Below are 20,550 nucleotides of genomic sequence, written 5' to 3'. Positions count from 1 at the left end.
AATTTAATAATGTATAAGAATTAATTACAATTAAAAAAAAAACTACAAAAGTCTGTAAATGATAAAATTATCTCAATTTGTGATTTTATATTTTTAATTTAATAGCTTATTATTTTAACTTCGTTTCTCCACAAGGGTAATAATTTATTTTGAGGTGATAGTTCAACCCGGAAATGTATCCATAGGGACACATTTTGAGTTCTTAAACTATGACTGAAAAAAAAAAATTGCAAGTTTGTCGCCCGCGTCACTTGGCCTGTTAGGGATATCCGCTACTGTGTGAGGCGCATTATGCGCTTAAAAATATTCTCAATGTTGGCTGTTACGACCCGAAGACTGTAAAAGTATTCTGTGATTATTCTGTGATTTAGTATCTACTATACAACAAATTACTAATCATTATGTATGTGTAAAATGATAAAATTGTTATTTATTACATTATAGTATTTTATCCATAATTGTTTTGGCGGTTTTCTCCATGTTTTGTCCAATGCCTATATATTATCGGCTCAGAAAAAGTTAAGCAAAAAAGTTGACTGCGCTCATTATAAATTAGTAGGTAGTGTATTTAATCAACTAGATAAATAAAAGGCTTTACAAAATTTGATTATTCCCGTACAATGTTGATTCAGTTACTCTGCTTTTACACTTCACACAACAAATAAGTAGGAGTAGGTATAGGCAAGGCCATATTCAAAGAACACGCAAAATAAATTATACAAATGAAATTGTAATCATAACATTAAACTTGTTTAAAAACATTAAAATGATGATGGAGTCTTTCTGATTAGTTTCCAACGTTTTAAAAAGCTTTGACTATTTATGTTTATGTTAACTTATTGTTATACCGAAGTCAGCGCTGTTTTTTGTTAATATTTTACGTTGCAAAAGTACCACTATAAAATATGTATGTTACTATTTTAGTTTTTAGATAATTATTTATAAAATGAGAAAGTAATATGTAGGAAAAATGGAAAACGGTATTAACAGGTACCTAAACATTACTAATAAATTTAACTAAGCTAGCTCCAAAAGTAATTAAATTAGATTGTTTTAATAAGAAAATAATAATTTACAAATATACCTATCACCAGGCTTAATTTTATTTTATTGAACTGTTGCTGGGTTAATTTTATTTAATTAATAATTAATCGCATCAATATTATTAGGAATATTTAAGTAATACCTAAATGTTTAATTGCTTTCTTTACATGTCTATTTATATATATTATTAATAGCTGAAACTCTACGTAACGTGCTAAATAAAATGTGTATTATACATATAAAACATATAATTGAACGAATATAACAATATCGTATTTTTTACTCAAATCTATGTAATCTTAGCAAATGAATGGTTAGACGCATTCACACAGACGTCACATTGTACAGGTAAGAGAGAGCGTGGTAGAGCGAGACGTCGCGAGAGCTGCGCAGACGGAGCTGTCGCAGCCCACAGGTATAGTGAGTGAACGAAGCAGCCAGTCACAACTACGCGTCCCGCGTGTGTCCGCGTTTGCTTGCCATACTGAGCACCGCACGTAACCTGTTTGTTTAAGCAATATAAAAACAACCTCAAAACCTACAAACATATTCATGACATATCAATGTTTTATATATTTGATTAAATTGATAATGTTTCATGCGGTTTAGAATTTAAAGTCTCGATCGAGTTAATAGTGTGAATGCCACGGTCTACAACCTACGCAGCCGGCGGCGTTCCCCTACTCCGTTCATTCAAGGACCAGCCGTTGAACTCATGTTGCCACAGTTGATGTATGAACGCAATCCTTACGATTTGGAAATGAACCTAGAAAATTGCATGATGTGAAGCGTCGATTAAGCTGATGACTATTTGCGAATCTGTGCCTACGACAATGTCAATCAGACAAAATACAGGAGAATTCACTAAGCACAAACAACGACTAAGTAAACAGGGCCCAGAACCGGTCAACTTTCCACCGCGCTATCATCCGCCGCCACCTGCCGCTGCGGGGTCAAAACTAGCCACTATAGACGCTGGCGCGAAAGAGTTCAAGCCTCCTAATTCCGTAAAACCTATCGATTCTAGTAAATTACAATATCCTATAGGTTTTCAAAATTCCATGCCAGTATTGTATCCAAGTGGGCCGTATCCACAAGTGAAATATCTTCAAGGCTATCCTGTTGGGTATCCGGTTCCTCCGGCAGCACTTCGTACTCTTAGGCCTGGAGGTGAGATTGTGACGAAAGCAATTGTTCACGAGCCCGTGGAAGCAACAGCCCGTGCAAGAAGTGCGGACGACACCCAGAGGATCCAACGAAATTTAGACGAAGAACAAATACACAGGCGATCTGCGGATATGCTGAAGTTCACAAAGCGAATCGAATCGGATAATTCGAGGCAGTCGACCGATCAGAGACGGCAAATTCAAACACTTTTAGATGAAATAAAAGCATTGAAAGAGGCCAATCGCCGTCTAAGTGACGACAATCAAGAACTACGTGATTTGTGTTGTTTTCTCGATGATGATCGACAGAAAGGTCGTAAATTGGCAAGAGAATGGCAGCGTTTTGGTAGATACACTGCTTCTGTAATGCGACAAGAAGTATCAGCATATCAAAATAAATTACGAGAGCTAGATGATAAGCAGCAAGAACTTATCAGAGATAATTTGGAACTAAAAGAATTATGTCTTTATTTAGATGAAGAAAGAGAGAGAAGTACTTGTGTTAACTGTGGAAGAGCAGCTGGAAGAGAGAGGGATGATGGCGACGGTAGTAGTAGTGGCACAAACGCCGAAGAAGTTCCTCGACCTCCCACGTCCACAGTATCGATTACACATCCACAATTAGCAGAACGTACAGTACAGTATGTAAGGGACTTAGAACAGAAAGTACGGCGTTTAGAAGCTGAAAAAGGGTTAGGAAATGGTCTAAATGAAAGACCAGAGGCCGTAGTTCGTGCTCTACAAGTGTTAGAAGTTAGAGAAAGGGTAGAGAGAGAAAAAAGGAGACCAGCCCCTGACTTGGATACAGGTGAACAAGCCCTTGTTCGTGAAATGTGTAACGTAGTATGGGGTAAATTAGAAGAGGGACCACCTCAAGCACCACCACGTTGATAGAAATTGTTGTGTAAAAATAGGATGATTATTGAAGCATTCGTAGTAAGCAAAATATGACCGCATACGCATTATAAATACTACGATGGAAGTGAAAATATAGCAGTATAAAAATCAACGTTCCATTGGAATCTGACCCGATTGAGGTCATGGAGAACGATGTCAAGTCGCATGACCTACAGAGTGCCTTTAGTAGTGGCTTTGTTTATCAATCAGATGTAACTGAACTTAGTAGATAATGAATAGATATAACGTAAAATACATGTAGTCGTAAGCAACAACTAAACTATTTACAATATTGCCTTATGATTTTTTTAAAACACGAAATCCTAAAGTACAAAATTAGTAAATAAGCCTATCAAAGTAATTATTAATATTTTCTTTAAACTTAAACTAAACCAGAAACGCTCACATTGAATTTATAATGTCTACAGTAGTATTGTTCGCGCTATGATGTTACATTTAAATATTGTTTAATTGATTTTTAAATTATAATATGAACGTTAGTTTTAAATGAGGCTAAAATAATTTATTAATTTGTCTGTGATTAATTCGTCTTTAAAGAGCTGAATATTGCTTTTGTTATTACCGAATTAATAGGTACACAAAATTTGTAACATATCCTTAATAGTTTCACCGCATCTAGTCATAACTAACTATTAAATCAATTTCGTGTATAAAACGACAAATATTAAGTTGCTTTACTCAATGTTCAGCTCGAACCATTTGCCCAGCTTGCTCTAACGTGTTATTAATTGTTAATTTATTATTGACGATTTTTAAAAATAAATTATTTCTGTTTTATTTTTTTATCGTTTATTTTTTATATAATTATATATTATTTAAGTATTTCTATAAACTCTAAACATTGATATATTAGTAATAATAATGTCCTCCGGACCGATTTCGGCCATGGCGGCCGACTCAAGAACAAGTGAACAAGCGTGTGCAAACACAGGTGCACTCTCTATTCTCTAACTCCCATAATCCGATGGGACGGCAATCCGACACGACCGGAAAGAGTTCAGGCGCAGGACCAACAGCTTTACTTGCTTTTCGAGGCACGATAGTGTACACACTTCCAACTTCCAGATTCCGGACTGCTACTGAGTTTTTTTAGAAAAACCGAAAAAAAACAATAACTTTTTATTAGACCTGGGATTTGAACCCAGGACCTCTGGGTTTGCAGCCATACATCTAGCCACTAGACCAACGAGGCAGTCGATATAATATTAATACTACACATACATTCATACTCAATACGAATGCTCTTAGCCACTATAATAAACCAACCCTATTTTTGCCTGCTTATGTAGTATGCTATTTTTTTATATACGAGTAAGAGTGGGCAAACGAACAGGAGGCTCACCTGATGGAAAGTGGCTACCACCGCCCATGGTCACCTGCAACACCCGAAGGCTTGCTTTGTCGGCCTTAAAGGAATTTGTACGCTCTTTTCTTGAAGGTTTCTATGTCATATCGGTTCGGAATAGTCGCCGGCGAAAACTGGTTCCACAGGTTGTGCGAGAAGAATTTGGTACTGGGGAGCTCCCGCCCAGAGATGAGATGACATATTAATGTCATATTAACAAATATTGCCCATGAAGCTTTGTCTCGTTATTTCATTTTAAAATATATTTGTAACGCCTCTTCTCTCTCTATTACACAAACATCTGCCCGTAATATTTATATAACGTACTAGATAATTTTCGTCATGCGACGCAATTCTTTTCTAGAAAATTATCCTATACAACTCGTGCGCCTCCTTTTGTACATTGATGGTATTACGTCAGAAAACTTCATGCAAGAGTCAATAACAACTTTGAATTTCAATTCAATCGCATTAATGGTAAAGGAACTTATAAAAACAAAGAAACATTCATTTGTATACATATAGTTGGTGAATGCTTTTGTGGTCAATTTATAAGCCTAATAATTTAAGTTAGATAATATTTTTTAAGATCATTAAAAGAGATTATTATGTTATATTTTAGTCAGATATATATGTGTTTAACAATAATATTTAAAACAGATATATTTCGCAAAAAGAGGTTTCATTCAAACTAAAACCTACATAATCGTAATTTCTTCCATACAGGTGAGGTACCTGTTTTAAATACTATGTACTTCACATAGTAAGTCAAACACAGATTACATATAAACAAGTATATAGAGTCGTAAATGTTAGCCGTCATTTTCATACAAATATTGAGTGATTAAAAATTGTTTGCTAAGGCAATGGTCGAAGAGAAAGGAGAAGGCCCTGAAGATGTGGATACTATTGGAGTGAATATTATTTATTTTTTATAAAATAAATTTACAGTTACATATTTTATATAAAAATTACTCATGAGTCAAAAGTTGAAAAAAATAGCTACTTAATCTTTTATAAGTACATTATTTATTATTATTACGCCTATACAAAAGTTAGACGCAAACTCATAAGAAACATGATTGCGATTAAAGGTATATGTAGGTGGTCGCAATGTCGAAGGAGAACGGCATGGTGTAGGCTGGGCTGTGCTTCCAAATGGAGACTTTTATCAGGGCTGCTATTATCAAGGAATGCGAAATGGAAAAGGTTTATACGTGTTTAAAAACGGAGCTCGATATGAAGGTCTTAAGATATATTAATTATTCATTTGTATTACGGCCATATTTAACTTTATTATAATGATATATTAGTTGTAGATAGAATAAATAAATCCTATATATAAAGTTGAAGCGAATGAAATATTGTCGAAGTCCAAATAGACAGTAAAATAAAAAAAAACTAATGCTTTTCTAAATTATAACATATCAGTAACAGTAACAGCCTGTTAATGTCCCACTGCTGGGCTAAGGCCTCTCCCTTTTGAGGAGAAGGTTTGGAGCTTATTCCACCACGCTGCTCCAATGCGGGTTGGTAGAATACACATGTGGTAGAATTTCAATGACATATATAATTTATTATATTAAAATATAACATTTTTTATTATTTATAATAAAGTAGTAATTATGGATGTAATATGGTTAACTTTTAAAGAATATCAATAGGAGAATGGCGTCATGCTATGAAGTATGGGGTAGGTCAGATGACATATCCCGATGGATCTCGCTATGAGGGTGACTGGAGACATGATTTGAAGCATGGGTTCGGAGCTTATTATTATCCCAACGGTGATATTTACGAAGGAGCTTGGTTTAAAGGCAAACGTCATGGCCTAGGAACGTATTTCTATTCAGAAAATCAGGTAAAAGTGTAAACTGACAAAATTATATTCTTGATTCAAAAATAAATTTTGCACAATAATATAAATTGATTAAACTAGAAATTCTTTAGATTTTTTTTTAAATTTATTATAGATAAAGTTTATGGGAACGTGGGTGGATGGGGTTATTGAAGGTCCGGGACAGATCATGTATCCCCGAGTCCGTTTCCATGGCTCCTGGTACAAAGGAATGCCAAAAGGTCCAGGATGTTTTATCTTTGATACAAATTGCATGCAGCATGGATTTTACTTGCTGATAAAAGATCCTGATTCTGAAGAATTTGGAGAAGGCGAAGAAGAAAAGGAAGAAAAGGGAGCAAAAAGTGACAGGTTAGAAGAGGGGGAGGAGGAAATCGAGATTGACGAGACATCAGGTAAAAGATATATTGTATTATCTGTAATACATGTATGTAACATGTGATCATAAAAAAGTATGTTGGCTTTTTTAGGCAAAATATCAGTATGGCGTGCTCGTAACGTAACAGCATATATGGCAGAGTTCCTACCCCCTGAGCCAGTTCCGCTACCTGTGCACGACTCTATACCTTCTCTAGCTGCAGCAAGTATAGAGACAGATGTCTTACGTTTCGAGCCACCTTCAATAATAGGAGAAGAAGGTGGCGACGACAACGACTCTTGGCTTCTTCACCGCCAACAGTTTTTAGAAGAAACTGAACAAAAGGAATAATTTGAAAAAAAAAACCTTAACCTTCTCTGACTTTTTTATATTCCTAAATAAAAAAAATAGTAATTAACTCATTTTCTTGAATTTTCATTATTAATCATATTGTATTAAAATCTTATTTTATGTATTAAGGTAAATTCTGTGTAATTTAATACTGAGACAGTGTTATTGCAAAGTAGGACTTTGCAAGGTAAGGTAAGGAAAAGAACTTAAAATAAAACTGTCGAGGTATATATTTAAAAAAAAATTAAATAGTATAATTAATGTGAGTTTTTTAATTTATATTTTGTACTATTTGACATTTGACAGTCACAAATACAGTGTAAACTCCATGTAACACCAATCGATTTAACAACAAACTGTCAAAAACACTCGACTTTGGTTGGTTTCGCTTGTTTTCCATACAATGATACACTCTATTTAGCTTCACACCCACTCTCAGTAACGATAATACGTCATAATTAAGTAGTAATCAGTACTTTCTAAGTTGGCCAAATTAGTAAAAACTGCAGCTAAACTCAATAAGCGTTGTTATCTGGTTTTAATATTATTGTTTGTTATTTGTAAATTTTATACTTGATCAGTAAATAATATTATAATATGTAGTAAAATAATATTGATTTTGTTTCTCTCCATTTAATGACAACTCTCTATAATGCCATGAAATGTGCATTGCCCTCAGTGTCGTTATATAGAGTTTACATTGTATTACATTTAATCTGCAATATATGTAATATCACTTTTAAATTCTCCGTAGCTTTAAAATTTTAATTTGATGAAACTACAATACTTATAGAGATGTCGAATTAAGTTATTGTTGAGATTAATTAGCATTATCATTGGTTTTTGTGGCACCAATTGAACATTAATTTAATGCCAATATTTTTTTTACTCCTGTGATCGAATAGGCTTTAGGATGTTTAATTATTTTCATTTTTATTTTATAAATTAAAAAGTGATACATTTGCAATTAATTTAATCTATTCAAAATGAATCCAACACACATTTAATGATTGTTTTTGACCACAATAAAATTAAAATTTTTAATTTAATAATAGAATGAATTCACAAATTATTAAGCCATGACCAAAAACAATCAGCAAACATATTATATTTGAAAATAATATTCTGAGTTTCAATACATAAGGTTTATCAACAATGTTTAATTACTTGAGTCTTGTTTTTTTAAATATACAATTAAACATTGAAGGCTACTTGTAATATATTGACAAAATTTCAAATGTCAATATATTTTAACAGTGAATTATTATAATATTAACCTATATATTATCTCTAATCTTACGTTTGAGGATTTTGTGGAGCATTATTATTTGAACCTGAGTTATTATTATCAAAGGTATTCTTGTTTTTTAATAAATAAGCTGCCAAATAATTTATTGGGTCTGGTGGACGTTCTTTCGCAAGGGCTGATAGACCTTGCAGTAATATAGGAACAACTGTTTGGTCGAGGTACTGGCGTGTAGGCAGTGCATTGAGATCAATTCGAGACTTTCGACTAGCATTAGTTTCGTTTTCCTTTTCCATTGATATTATTTTCTGAAAAAAAAACCAAAATTTTTTTTCATTAACTGAGAAATACATTGCGCATTGAGATCAATTCGAGACTTTTGACTAGCCGTTGTTTCGTTTTCCTTTTCTATTGATATTGTTTTCTAAAAAATAACAAAGATTTTTTTCATTACTAGAGAAATACGTGTATCGTAGTATTTTGAATAATTAGTAAAAGGTATGTTATTGTTCTTTAATTTATAAAAAATATATATGGTATGATACTTATAAGTAAGTATGAAACAACTTTAAAGCTTAAATTAAATAAAGGCGAAGATAACTTAAAATAAAGTTTTAATTTATTTGATGTTTGGTATTAACCTTAACTGACTCCGGTATTTTGGACGGCTGCTCTTCCTTACGGGTTTGATTTCCTTGTAAAGAAGTTTCTGACATCGGTCGCAACTATTTATTAACATATAAAAACTCTATAAATCTTAAATTGTGTATTTTTGGAAATAAAGATTTGGGTACGCTTCTATTAGAATTACAATCAGATACAGATTCAGACTTTAAGTCAGAAAGTCAAAACAAAAAAAAAGTTATGCTTCCACAGTCCACAGACTACATATATAACAGAATATTAATAACGTTTTTAATTAAAATGAAATTTATACCAACAAAAAATTAAGACGACTTATGCACAAATAACAAAATAAATATTAAATTTCCTCTGCTCTTTATTAAAAAATATAAAACAAAAGTTACAGTATTAAATTGAATGTCAAGGTTACACCGGTTCAGAATGAAGATTCTACCTAGAAAATCTGGGTAAGTAGTTACTTTTTTTAAAATTGTGTATTTTTTTTTTAAACTTCAATTGCAGTAATATAAGAACAATTTGGTTAAGAATTTGAAAATTCTTCGGTCGTTTCTTTATATCGAAATATTGTCGATACTAATTAACGGTGCATCCATTTAGTATCGACAATATCATTTAAATTACTAAGAACCGGTTCACATTTCAATTTTTGTCGATCAATACATCGAAAGCTATTAAATCCGTATTTTACTGAAATTGAAGTTCGTAAAATCGATTAAATACTTATCTTTGCGTTTATTTTGCTATTTTTTATGATCTTAAGCTTATAAAATCGTAAAATATTAATTATAATATTTTCAACTATATGAGTATTTTTATTACATACTTAAGCGGATTTTCTAGGAAGTACCAATGCAATAGTGTAGGCATATTATGTAATTGTACCTTACTATAAGTCGTTGGTACTGCGCCTGTACTCTATCCTGACGTGATGGAATTTGCCGTCCCATTGGATTATAAGTATTATAATTCATTTGTGTTTGCACACACGCTTGTGTACCATATCTGTCTCGCGCAGATGGTTAGTCCCCCTTGAGTAACGCTGCTATTGCTGAATCTTTGATCGACATCAGGAGGATATCATCATCACTATGTTAGGAATAATAAGTTCAACTAGTAATTATAAACGGTAATTGGGATAATCTTAACGTCTTTTATTAGATAAGACTATGATATGAATATGAGTAGGGTCTGTACCGGAGTCCCCCTCGAGGGGCGTCTATAACCGTCCAAGGGACGGTGATTAAGGTGCAAGCTCAGATGAGGTATCTGGGCCTGATCCTGGACGGAAGGTGGAGCTTCAGGCAGCATTTTATCCAAATCGGCCCGAAGCTTATAAGCGCTGCTGCCGCCCTGGGCCGCCTCCTACCAAATGTAGGAGGGCCGGAAATACCATGTCGGCGTTAATACGCTGGCGTGGTACGCTCCATGGCGTTGTACGGTGCACCCATTTGGGTGGATGCTCTCACCGCTCGTAACAGAGCTCTTCTGCGGAGGCCGCAAACAGTCATAGCGTACGGTGTCATGGACGGCTACGACACTTCTCGCGAGCGATCCGCCCTGGGAACTCCAGGCGGAGGTGCTTGCGGAAGTGCACCGGTTCCGGAAGGAAACGAGGTCAAGCGGCGTCCGTCCAGGGTCGGCGGAGGTTGAGCGAGTCAGGGCCCTAGCCCAGCGAGCCTTGATTCGCAGGACCTGAGGTCCCCCCCGGCAGGCCTAGTGACAGTGGAGGCGGTCCACCCCCACTTGAGTCGCTGGGTGGAATGGAGTCACGGCACACTCACATTCAGGTTGACGCAGGTACTTACCGGACACGGTTGTTTCGGTAAGTACCTGCACCGGATAGCGAGGCGGGAGGTGACACCCTCCTGCCATGAGTGTGGTGCGCCTTTGGACACAGCGTGCCACACTCTGATGGAGTGTGCCGCTTGGGGACCTCAGCGCCTGTCCCTGGCGGCCTTAGTCGGTGAAGACCTCTCGCTGCCGAGTGTGATAAACGCCATGCTTGGTAGCGAGAGGTGCTGGTTGGAGACGGTCTTCTTCTGCGAAAATGTCATGTCGCAGAAGGAGGCAGCGGAGCGGGAGCGTCAGGAGAGGGCCTCCGCTGACTCGCTTCGCCGAATAAGACCGGGGCTAAGGCGTCGGCGCTATGCGCATCTTCTCCTCCCGCCGTAAGTGTTGCCGGGGTTAGGAGGTCTTTGTACCCTGAGAACCCCCTAGGATTTGGAGGCCTGCAGAGGCGGGCCAACTACCCTCACTAGTCGATAGTATATATAATTCGATAAATCAATGAGAATGTACATAAAGTATTATGAAATATACGAATCTAAAAATTAGCAAAAAAAAGTAAAAGTAAATTTTGGCAATAATACACACTAGACCAAGAATGTCAAGATTATATACTATCAGCATATTGTTGTCTTATACACGTGCAAAAGTTAAATTGCTTTTTTGTAAAGGCCACCCCAGTGCAAATTGCATTTCGCATCTTCGTGCATGAAGACTGACGTTGTAATTGTGATAACCTCATTCTTGGGCCTGATGATTTAGATTCGTAGTAGTAGGTATATAGCCGAAATGGCCCAGTGGTTAGAACGCGTGAATCTTATCCGATGATCGTGGGTTCAAACCCGGGCAAGCACCACTGAATTTTCATGAGCTTAATTTGTGATTATAATTCATCTCGTGCTTAACGGTGAAGGAAAACATCGTGAGGAAACCTGCATGTGTCTAATTTCATTGAAATTCTGCCACATGTGTATTCTACCAACCCGCATTGGAGCAGCGTGGTGGAATAAGCTCCACAACCTTCTCCTCAAAATGGAGAGGAGGCCTTAGCCCAGCAGTGGGACATTAACAGGCTGTTACTGTACTGTTACTGTAGTAGGTCTGGAAGTGTATACACTCCCGTGCCTCGGAAAGCACGCAAAACATTTGTTCCTATGTCTGAATTCTTTCCGGTCATGTCGGGTTACCGTGCTATCGCATTATGAGAGAGGGAAGAGAGACTACGCTCGTGTTTTCGTGCCCACTTTGTGCAATATGTCCTTCGCAATTAACTAGTCCTTCAAATTGGCCGATGTGGCCGAAATCAGTCAGGAGGACATCATCAGAGATGATTTATGATAAAAGTAATTTATGTAAAATATATCTCTCTCTTTTTCTATTACAATAATATAATTTATATTACGTGCGTTTTCTTTATTTTTCGTAACTTGTTAAATGGATACCTTTAATTCAAATAGAATTATATTATTCTGTACATACCTACGTAAAATGATAATTTGTCGCTTGTACATATTATATTTTTTTAAATATTTATCGTAAGAGTGATAATGAAATAGATAGAAAAGTTTAGTGACTACATAGATTTGTTCAAAAATATTGGTAAATATTGATTAAAGTAGTTTAGTAATAACATTTATAAGTGGAACAGTGTTCAATAAACATTTTAAAATTAGCGTTGATGTTTTTAAAGACAATTGTTGTCGAGTAAGTTTTTTAAGGTAAAGATAAAACTAAAAAGTCAATTTTATTTGTTTAATTATAAATCAATACTTAATAAACTAATTAAAATTAACTATACAAACCACACATTTTATACACCACACACGTCTACATTTTTATGAAGTCGCTTAAAGATAATGAAGTTACAGCACTATTTAATTCCCATTTTGTTCATTAAAATCAGGCATATAAATAATAAATCAGGTACCTATTACAGATATTCTTAATTTCGACTATTTTGTAACATTAAAGTCAATTCTTATAATATCAATTAATAAATAAGAATTAAATATAAATAATGTTATTCAAATTATTTTCTTTCCATTATGAATGAAATCTTTACAAATATATAATTAAATATTATTAAAAATACCTGGTACGAATTTCGTTTGTTTAATGCAAAATGATCATTTTAAGGATGATTTAATAGGCAATTTAACACAATATCATTTATCATTCACATTGCATCAATAGACAATAGATTTGAGGTTATACTTTGCACAGATTAAAATGTGTATTAAATATGAAACATGCTGGCTTAATCAAGTTAAATCGAATTTAAATTTTAGCTGTGATTTTATTATAATTATTACTTATCTGTTTTTAAATATTACAAAGCAATCATAAATTTTAAATTAACTTGTTTTGAAAAGACTTTTAATAAGCGCATCGTTGCAATAATGCAACAACATAAATGTATAAAAGAGAAAATCGCCATTTTGACGTATATTAATTTCATTGTTATATTATACTGTGACTAAAAACGAATCGAATGTATTTTATATTCGATTTTCTCTCGACAATCCGATTGTATGAATTATGTGTCAGTTACATTCAAATTTTTTAATTAATATAAAAACATTCTTTAAATATAAAAGTTCACGTAAAGGATCATGTTTACTACTTTTTAATGTTAAAGTAAATTGGTAGGGAGGGTTTAAATTAAATGTTTCTTAAGTTGTTAATAGATATATTTATGTTCTGAGATAGTGCGGCGGCGGCGGGGGCGGAGGCGCCGGGCGAAGCCGCGGACCGCGTTCGAGCTGTCGTCGCCAAGACGCCATCGCCTCGCTGAGGGACCACAGCTCTGACAGAAGCGAGAGATCTAACTGACGAAGACTGGCCTGAAATATAAAGAAAAATACGATATTTATATTGTGTCGGAGAGGAAAAAATAGTGTTTACTGTGGTTATTTGATTTTTAAATAAGATTAAATAAAGTATTCTTTTCGTATCGTGCATTTCTGAATTTCCTGCATTCCTGTTTATAATTTGTAAGCTATTCCGACATGACTTGCGTGAAAATATTGTACATGCTTACTACCTATATTTTATACTCAATAACTATAATTACTTTTAATAGATATAGAAAGTAACAATATAGATGGATTACGATGCACTTGATGTTATTTAATCAACGACAAATGTCTTCACCTTTAGTCGTACTTCTTATGCATAGTGGCCTAAGTGTTGCTATGTAAAAGAAATAACCCTTACATCTACTTTTTGTTAACTATGGTTTTTTTAACAGATAACGTAAATTTATTTATTTGTAATAGCACACTTACAACATACATATAAAACATTGAAAAAGTTAATTTATAAAACATTAATAGTATATCTAATATACATGTCAATTACAAGTGTACATAGCACTTCCAGATTCAATCTAATCAAATTCAAATTAAAAGTAACAAAAAATAATAATTAAAATTATTAAAAGTTTTAATTAATAAACTAATCATGCATTTTATAATAATTAAGAAACTTATTTCTAAAGATCGAGCCAGAGTCATAAAAATAAATATTAAGTAAAATCTATTTCTTTTTACTTACGGTACGTTACTATTTTTTGTGATGAATTAATATTACAAATGAACAAGAAAATACAAAATAGTAATACCTAACTATTACGTAAAATATAATATAAAGTTAAGATTAGTCAAAAAGACTATAAATGCCCCACAGCTGGACTAAGGCCTGCTCTTCGTTTAAGCTTATTCCACCACGCTGCTAATATGCGGTTTATCGGATATACATGTGGTAGATTCTTATAAATTATTTCCTAATCTTTAAAGGTCAATCGCTTATCATTCATTTTTAAAATGTCCTTGGTCGAGGTTCAATTAATCTGTACCACGCATTGCTACCTCGGGATCAAATGGAATCTTAAATTGTCGCGAAATTGCTTAAATGAAATGTTTATTGATAACCGTACAAAGTCCCGATAGCCGGTAACAAGTAGTGAACAGTTTAAGACGATATGATGCACGTCATTCTTGAGAAACGAGCCGCTAGTTATTTGTAGTGAGATTTAGCTGTGGCTTGGTATTATCATCATGTATGTCAGGAAAACCCACTATTTCATTTCATCAGATTCTAAATAGGTTATTCAAAATATGTTTTTTTTTATATTTTACATTGATTATAAAATTTATGAAGGAGTTAAAAGTACTGTAGTTCTTGTTGCGTACGAAAGATACTAAATATCTCCTAAAGTATAAAAGCCATACTGCGGATGAAACAAGATAATAATAGATGAAAATAGAATTCCTAAAGCTGTGTCTCTACTGAAGGAAACTTGGAAACTTATGTTTTGCTTTTTTTTAACATAATGTAGTCTGTCCGTAGTCTGTAAGAGCCGAAATAGCTCAGTGGTAAGAACGCATGAATCTTAACCGATGATCGTGAGTTCAAAACCGGGCAAACACCACTGAATTTTCATGTGCTTAATTTGGGATTATAATTCATCACGTGCTTTACAGTGAAGGAAAACATCGTGAGGAAACCTGCATGTGTGCAATTTCACCGAAATTCTGCCACATGTGTATTCTACCAACCCGCATTGGAGCAGCGTGGTGGAATAAACTCTCAAACCTTCTCCTCAAAAAAGAGAAGAGGAGGCCTTAAGCCCGGTAGTGGGACATTCACAGGCTGTAACGGTAGTCTGTATATAAATGTATTGCAATTTCCTAAGTTGTATAAGAAAATTATTAGAATGTATACAATCAAGTGTTGGCGCGACCTTCAGCCGCGTTGTCTTCGATTGCGTTAGTCAAGAATGCAGAAATATCACGACTTTTATGTAGGACAGGGGTGACAATAAATAACATTATACCAGCTTTATTGATCGTTTCAGGTCAACGAACGCCCGTTCAATTCGTCTTTAGGCAACTCAATTTGATTCTTCATCGTTAAAAATATTGATTACATTTTTACTAACTGAAGAAAAACGCGTCAAAAATAACGTGAGAGTTTGATAAAGCCAGCATAGATTATTAAACGAATTTTTAAATTGCCTTTTAAAACGTATTATATACATTAATTGCTATTACATTTCCAAAGAGAGTTATTTTCTTAACTTACACAAGGTCTGTTAAAACTAATTATTATAGTTTGACACGCATATGCTGTATTCTTTATATGAGTAAAACCAATGAGCCCACTTTAAAAAAAAAAAAAAATTATTCACATTAACTTTAAGGCATGCCCGCGATAGCGCTGATTAATTATTAGTTCACTTATAATGCGGAGGGGTGAATATCATAGTATAAGAAGTCTTAAAAATAATGTGAATGGCTGTACTGACTGAATGACTGAATGTGAGTGCGAGTAAAGGCGCAAGACATGTGCTAGAAGAGAGTGACTAAGGATATGAATAGAGATAGAGTCAAATTGAAGAGAAAAACACACTAAAAGGATTCTAAGTTAGCGGGATAAGGGCAAGTGGATGATTTATTGAACCATATTAACAAACATATAGTCACTTGAATCAGTATATCCCATAGAGAAGTTCTAAGTATCCATATTATAGACAAAACCATAAAACATAATCTATGTTTTTATTACTTCATAAATTTTATTATGATAGAATAAAGTGCTGACCCGTAATATGAACGTTAGATGCCTAGCGGAAAGATCGGTTGATGACATAGTTATAATCGCAAGCAACACATATTAAAGGCTATCAAGAGAAATGTTTATGATGCAAACCTAAAAAGGTCTATAGATAGGATGTTGCTGATGAATAATGATGATGATTAGTCATTTTTAAAAATGAAAAAAGATTCATGTTTAGATATTCCTTAGCCATTGACTTATCGACATGAAGCCTTCTAAATATTTATAATTGTATTCGGGAAAAACGCTACAATAACTAATAGTGCTTTTTGAAACGCCAACTGAAAACTTTGTCCTCCTTGATGATAACGACCAACAGATAGTAATTGATCTTAACATAAAATATTTTATGGGTAGTCGCGACCCCATTCAGAGATTTATTATCTCTATACATTTCTCACAGATAGAAGCACCAATATGAAGGTTCACTTTGCAGAAACCTGTTTTATCAAAACCAATAAACCGCTACACCCACATACGTTAATAGGTAATTTTAGAATTTATGTGGTGCTTAAATAAATTCGGCCTACTTAACGACTAGGTTATTCATAAATGATACTATAACGGAAAGATAATTGGTATTGGTATTTTGGTATTGGTATATGGTTTAGTAAAATTACAATGATTCGTATTCATTTATATACAAACATATATTTCTTATTGTTAAAAATGAATATATAGACGAAAAGCATTTTTAATTCGAACATTGAGTTCGAATTAAAAAACTCTTTAGTATTGTATTTTTATTTTTTAGATTTATCATTACATAAAATACACACCGAAAAAATTAACAAACATCAATATCATAATATGATAAAAAAATAAAGTTAAAAAAAGGTTACATTTCAGTTTAAAAAAAAAACTTTGATGTAATCATCGTCATCTCAATAGAGTCGCGATATAATCAGTTCGCGTATTGTGTATGAAAGGGAAAGTGCGTATTGACATCTTCCACGCTCCGGTAGAAATGGAAATGTGATCATACTAGCATGATAGCATGTAATGGACATTAGTTGAATACTATTTAAACTATTTCAGATTCGTTTTGCACGACATCTATTCTAACTTTATCCAAATTGTACGAATACGACCAGTAATGATATCAAAATTTTAATATCGCAAGATGGCGCGCCGAGTGACAGCTTAATGCGTTTCACGCGAGACGCGAAAATATTTATATTAAAAGTTAATCCAAGCGTAAGACGGTGTACGAGGTTACGTGTGCGTCATTTCAAATTACCAGTAAACTTATTTAATTACGACTCAATTTAATTCATTTATATTTCATAATTCGAATAAATGAAATAATCGTTATAAGATAGAATACACATTCAACAAGTTCATCTTTTCAAGTGTTAATAATTTTTGTTTAAAGATAGTAATTTTAATATTTGAACATAACATTTTATGTTAAAAATGATTGAATGAGAATGAAATGATTTTGATGAAGGAAGTGCAAAATAAAATGATATTAACATAATGATATTACTTACTTATACTAAACAATAAATTAACTCGTATAGCAGGTCACGTGGTTTTCCTAATGATGAAATTTTCTAATGGGTCACAAGTAAATATATTATGACGCAATTTTAATAATATTACGAAACAGAAAATTGCCAATAACATGGAAAACTATGCAATAGAATAAAGGTGACGGGTTCAAATACGGAAATAAATACCTTCTGCAAGTTGCAAGCGGTTAACTTGTATTTAAGATAACCTCGTGTTTTAAGTTGAAGGAAAATATCGTGCGAAACTCTGCGTATCGAAGCAAATTTGGTAACAGGAGATTTGTATTACCGTATATAAACGTGGTAAGAACGGATTAAACACAAATTTATTTCTCCTTTATAGGAATGAAAAAAAAACTTTTAATCTCCTATTCTAATGGTAGGAGGAGGAGTAGAAGGAACAAAGACAAATAAAAACCCTTTGACCTTAAATTGACATGACCACTATAGTCGAGTTCCAAAAATAATTTATGGTATTAAGAATTTGAAATAAAAAATTGAATTTAATTTTCAACGAAATATAAATAATCAAGAATTTTTATAGTTCATAATGTAGCAGAGTTATTAGAAAATTGCATGGAATATGTAAATCTAAGTTTGTTTATCTTGGACTCTTGCTATTGGAATATTTGTGTTACAAGTTTCATAATTAACATACAACAGACATGTGCAAATGGTGCTTACTTTCTGCAATCCCTTAGACTTCGTAATGCATATAAATACAATTTAACAATTTTAAGTATTAATGAGTCGAGACGGTCCACTGGGTAGAACAATCGAATCTTAAACGATGTTGGCGGGTTCAAACCCAAGTACCATTGAATTGTCATTTGCTTAATTTGTGTTTATAATTGATCTCATGCTCGGCGGTGAAAGAGAACATCGAGAAAACTGCCTGGGTCGGGTGGAAATATTCTACTTATATATCTACCAATGCCGGTCATAATAAGCGCGGATCGAGCCTTCTCCTCAAAAAGGAGAGGAGACCTTAGCCGGGCAGTTTACAGGTTGCTGCTTTACTTTTTAAGTATAAGCGTATGACCTATAAAATGTAAGAAATATTCGTTGGAGTACCAACATATGTATTGGGAAATATATTTCCAAGACAATGAATAGTTGAATTCTTTGAAACCTAGGAAGTGTTACAAGCGTTGAGATATTTTATATAACTAATAAATAATTTAATAAAATAATGAACTAAAATTAAAGTCTATTCTTAAAATTAACACATTTATTTTATTACAAAACTTTTATTTTCAAACAAACCAGGTTATACATACACATAATAACAATTGCATATGTAACGATAAGATTACAGTGCACTTTAATGAGCGATAACAAATACAAATATTTTTCTTGTGAAATCGATAAATAGCATGATATGTCTATTGTTAAATAGTAATTTCGATACGCGATGATTGTTACGTTAAAATAATATAATAATTTATTCATAACATATGTAAAAGATTCTCGAAATAAAACAAACATTACTAACGTTAACGGGGAAATTTTTAAATTCATAAATAGGTTTTATATTTTATATTAGAGTATTAAATGCAATCAGTCGTGGAGTCGCTGCCGGTCAACTTTGTCGATAGGTCGCGTCTGTAGCGAAATATAAGATATTCGGGTTTTAAATCGCGACCATTAGCTGGTCGCAGATCCCCTGACTGCTCATATACAGGAACCGACGATACGTTAGTTCTCTCTATTAAATTAAAGCATACTTTTACGATGATTAGTTCTAATAACTTATCCAATTAAATAATTACGGAACTTTAATTAAAAGCACATAAATTCTCCCCTATTTACTAACTAAATTATGATTATTAAGACGAGATTTCGAAGGGTCGACTTGATTAAATTAGCCATGGACGTCCTATTACTTTACTGGACAAACTAGCTGATATAGTTTCAAATAAAAAAACACAATGATTACATTTTCATGATTGCACAAATCTTCTAATGATGTATTGATTTAAAAATTACTTTATCTAGATTTTTGTAAATGGTCAATTGAATTTGATTGGATAAAATACAATTTTGTATAATCAATACATTAATAAGAAAAGAAAAGACAAAAGATTTGCAGTACCTTTTTCCCCTTTGGTAAGCGATTTTATCTTAGTTTTTTCGTTTGGTAATTTTTTTTTAAATTCGTTCAATTACGTAGTCTAAGCGAAAACTAGTAATTTTTATTTTTATTTTAATAAAATCTATATGGCACGCGGGCTAAACTGACGATCTTGTATTTTCTATTGTAGTCTTACATATCACTAAAATGCGTTCGTAGGGTATCAATTTCATTTATTATAAAACAATGGAGCGAAACATCCGTTATAAAGATAACCTAATAGTATATACATTTGTAAGCGAACGGTTACACCAACAACTGTTTTGAGTTGTTATTGTTGTTGTAGCTAGTTCAAAGGAAACCCTTACAACGTACCACGTCCGCCCTATTGTGTACGAATCAGTCTATAGTTGGAACAAAAACTATTTAAAGCTCTACTGTTAACAATAAAATTGACGAAACTACAAACAAATATCTTTCGAATAAATAAGTAATAGTTAATTGACCTCTGATTAATTACTTATTAGGTAGACTTCCTATGGGTTTTCCATCGACAAAGTAGATGTACTCTCATGAATATTATACTATAAAATATATTTCACCGCGGAAGACAATAAGTAGGGTAAG

General features: G+C 33.4%; 3 protein-coding genes across 5 annotated transcripts in view; 2 read left to right on the top strand and 1 right to left on the bottom strand.

The window, feature by feature from the left end:
* The first annotated feature begins 1,482 nt into the window (after positions 1-1,482).
* Positions 1,483-20,550, top strand: part of LOC126771132 (coiled-coil domain-containing protein 85C-B) — a 142,780-nt gene continuing 123,712 nt past the window's right edge. Inside the window, exon 1 of one of the 2 annotated variants that reach the window (XR_007669516.1) lies at positions 1,483-3,537. Coding sequence is in view for 1 of the 2 variants with exons in the window: in XM_050490874.1 (XP_050346831.1) it covers positions 1,848-3,101 (1,254 nt within the window). In the remaining variant the exon portion in view is untranslated. Of the gene's footprint in view, positions 3,906-20,550 lie in introns of those variants that run through there. The other variant, XM_050490874.1, reaches the window with a different exon arrangement.
* Positions 5,285-7,040, top strand: LOC126771155 (radial spoke head 1 homolog). The gene is made up of 5 exons (XM_050490911.1): positions 5,285-5,387; positions 5,568-5,718; positions 6,138-6,334; positions 6,447-6,726; positions 6,802-7,040. The coding sequence occupies exons 1-5, from the start codon at positions 5,340-5,342 to the stop codon at positions 7,038-7,040; spliced, it is 915 nt and encodes a 304-aa protein (XP_050346868.1). The 5' UTR covers positions 5,285-5,339.
* Positions 12,455-20,550, bottom strand: part of LOC126771122 (probable serine/threonine-protein kinase DDB_G0283337) — a 40,974-nt gene continuing 32,878 nt past the window's right edge. The window contains exon 3 of one of the 2 annotated variants that reach the window (XM_050490854.1): positions 12,455-13,559. In XM_050490854.1, the coding sequence (XP_050346811.1) occupies positions 13,410-13,559 (150 nt within the window). In that variant the 3' untranslated portion in view covers positions 12,455-13,409. The remainder of the gene's footprint in view (positions 13,560-20,550) is intronic. The other variant, XR_007669513.1, reaches the window with a different exon arrangement.

The sequence above is a fragment of the Nymphalis io genome, chromosome 10 (assembly GCF_905147045.1).
Source record: "Nymphalis io chromosome 10, ilAglIoxx1.1, whole genome shotgun sequence".
Classification (NCBI taxonomy): Eukaryota; Metazoa; Arthropoda; class Insecta; order Lepidoptera; family Nymphalidae; genus Nymphalis; species Nymphalis io.
This window is presented reverse-complemented; position numbering and strand designations above follow the sequence as displayed.

Excerpts from the sequence above, each read along its gene's own strand:
- LOC126771155 (XM_050490911.1), top strand. The coding sequence starts at position 5,340 with ATGGTCGAAGAGAAAGGAGAAGGCCCTGAAGATGTGGATACTATTGGA. Across the intron at positions 5,388-5,567 it reads AAGATGTGGATACTATTGGA|GTATATGTAGGTGGTCGCAA; the intron begins GTGAATATTATT and ends TTGCGATTAAAG. Across the intron at positions 6,727-6,801 it reads CGAGATTGACGAGACATCAG|GCAAAATATCAGTATGGCGT; the intron begins GTAAAAGATATA and ends TGGCTTTTTTAG.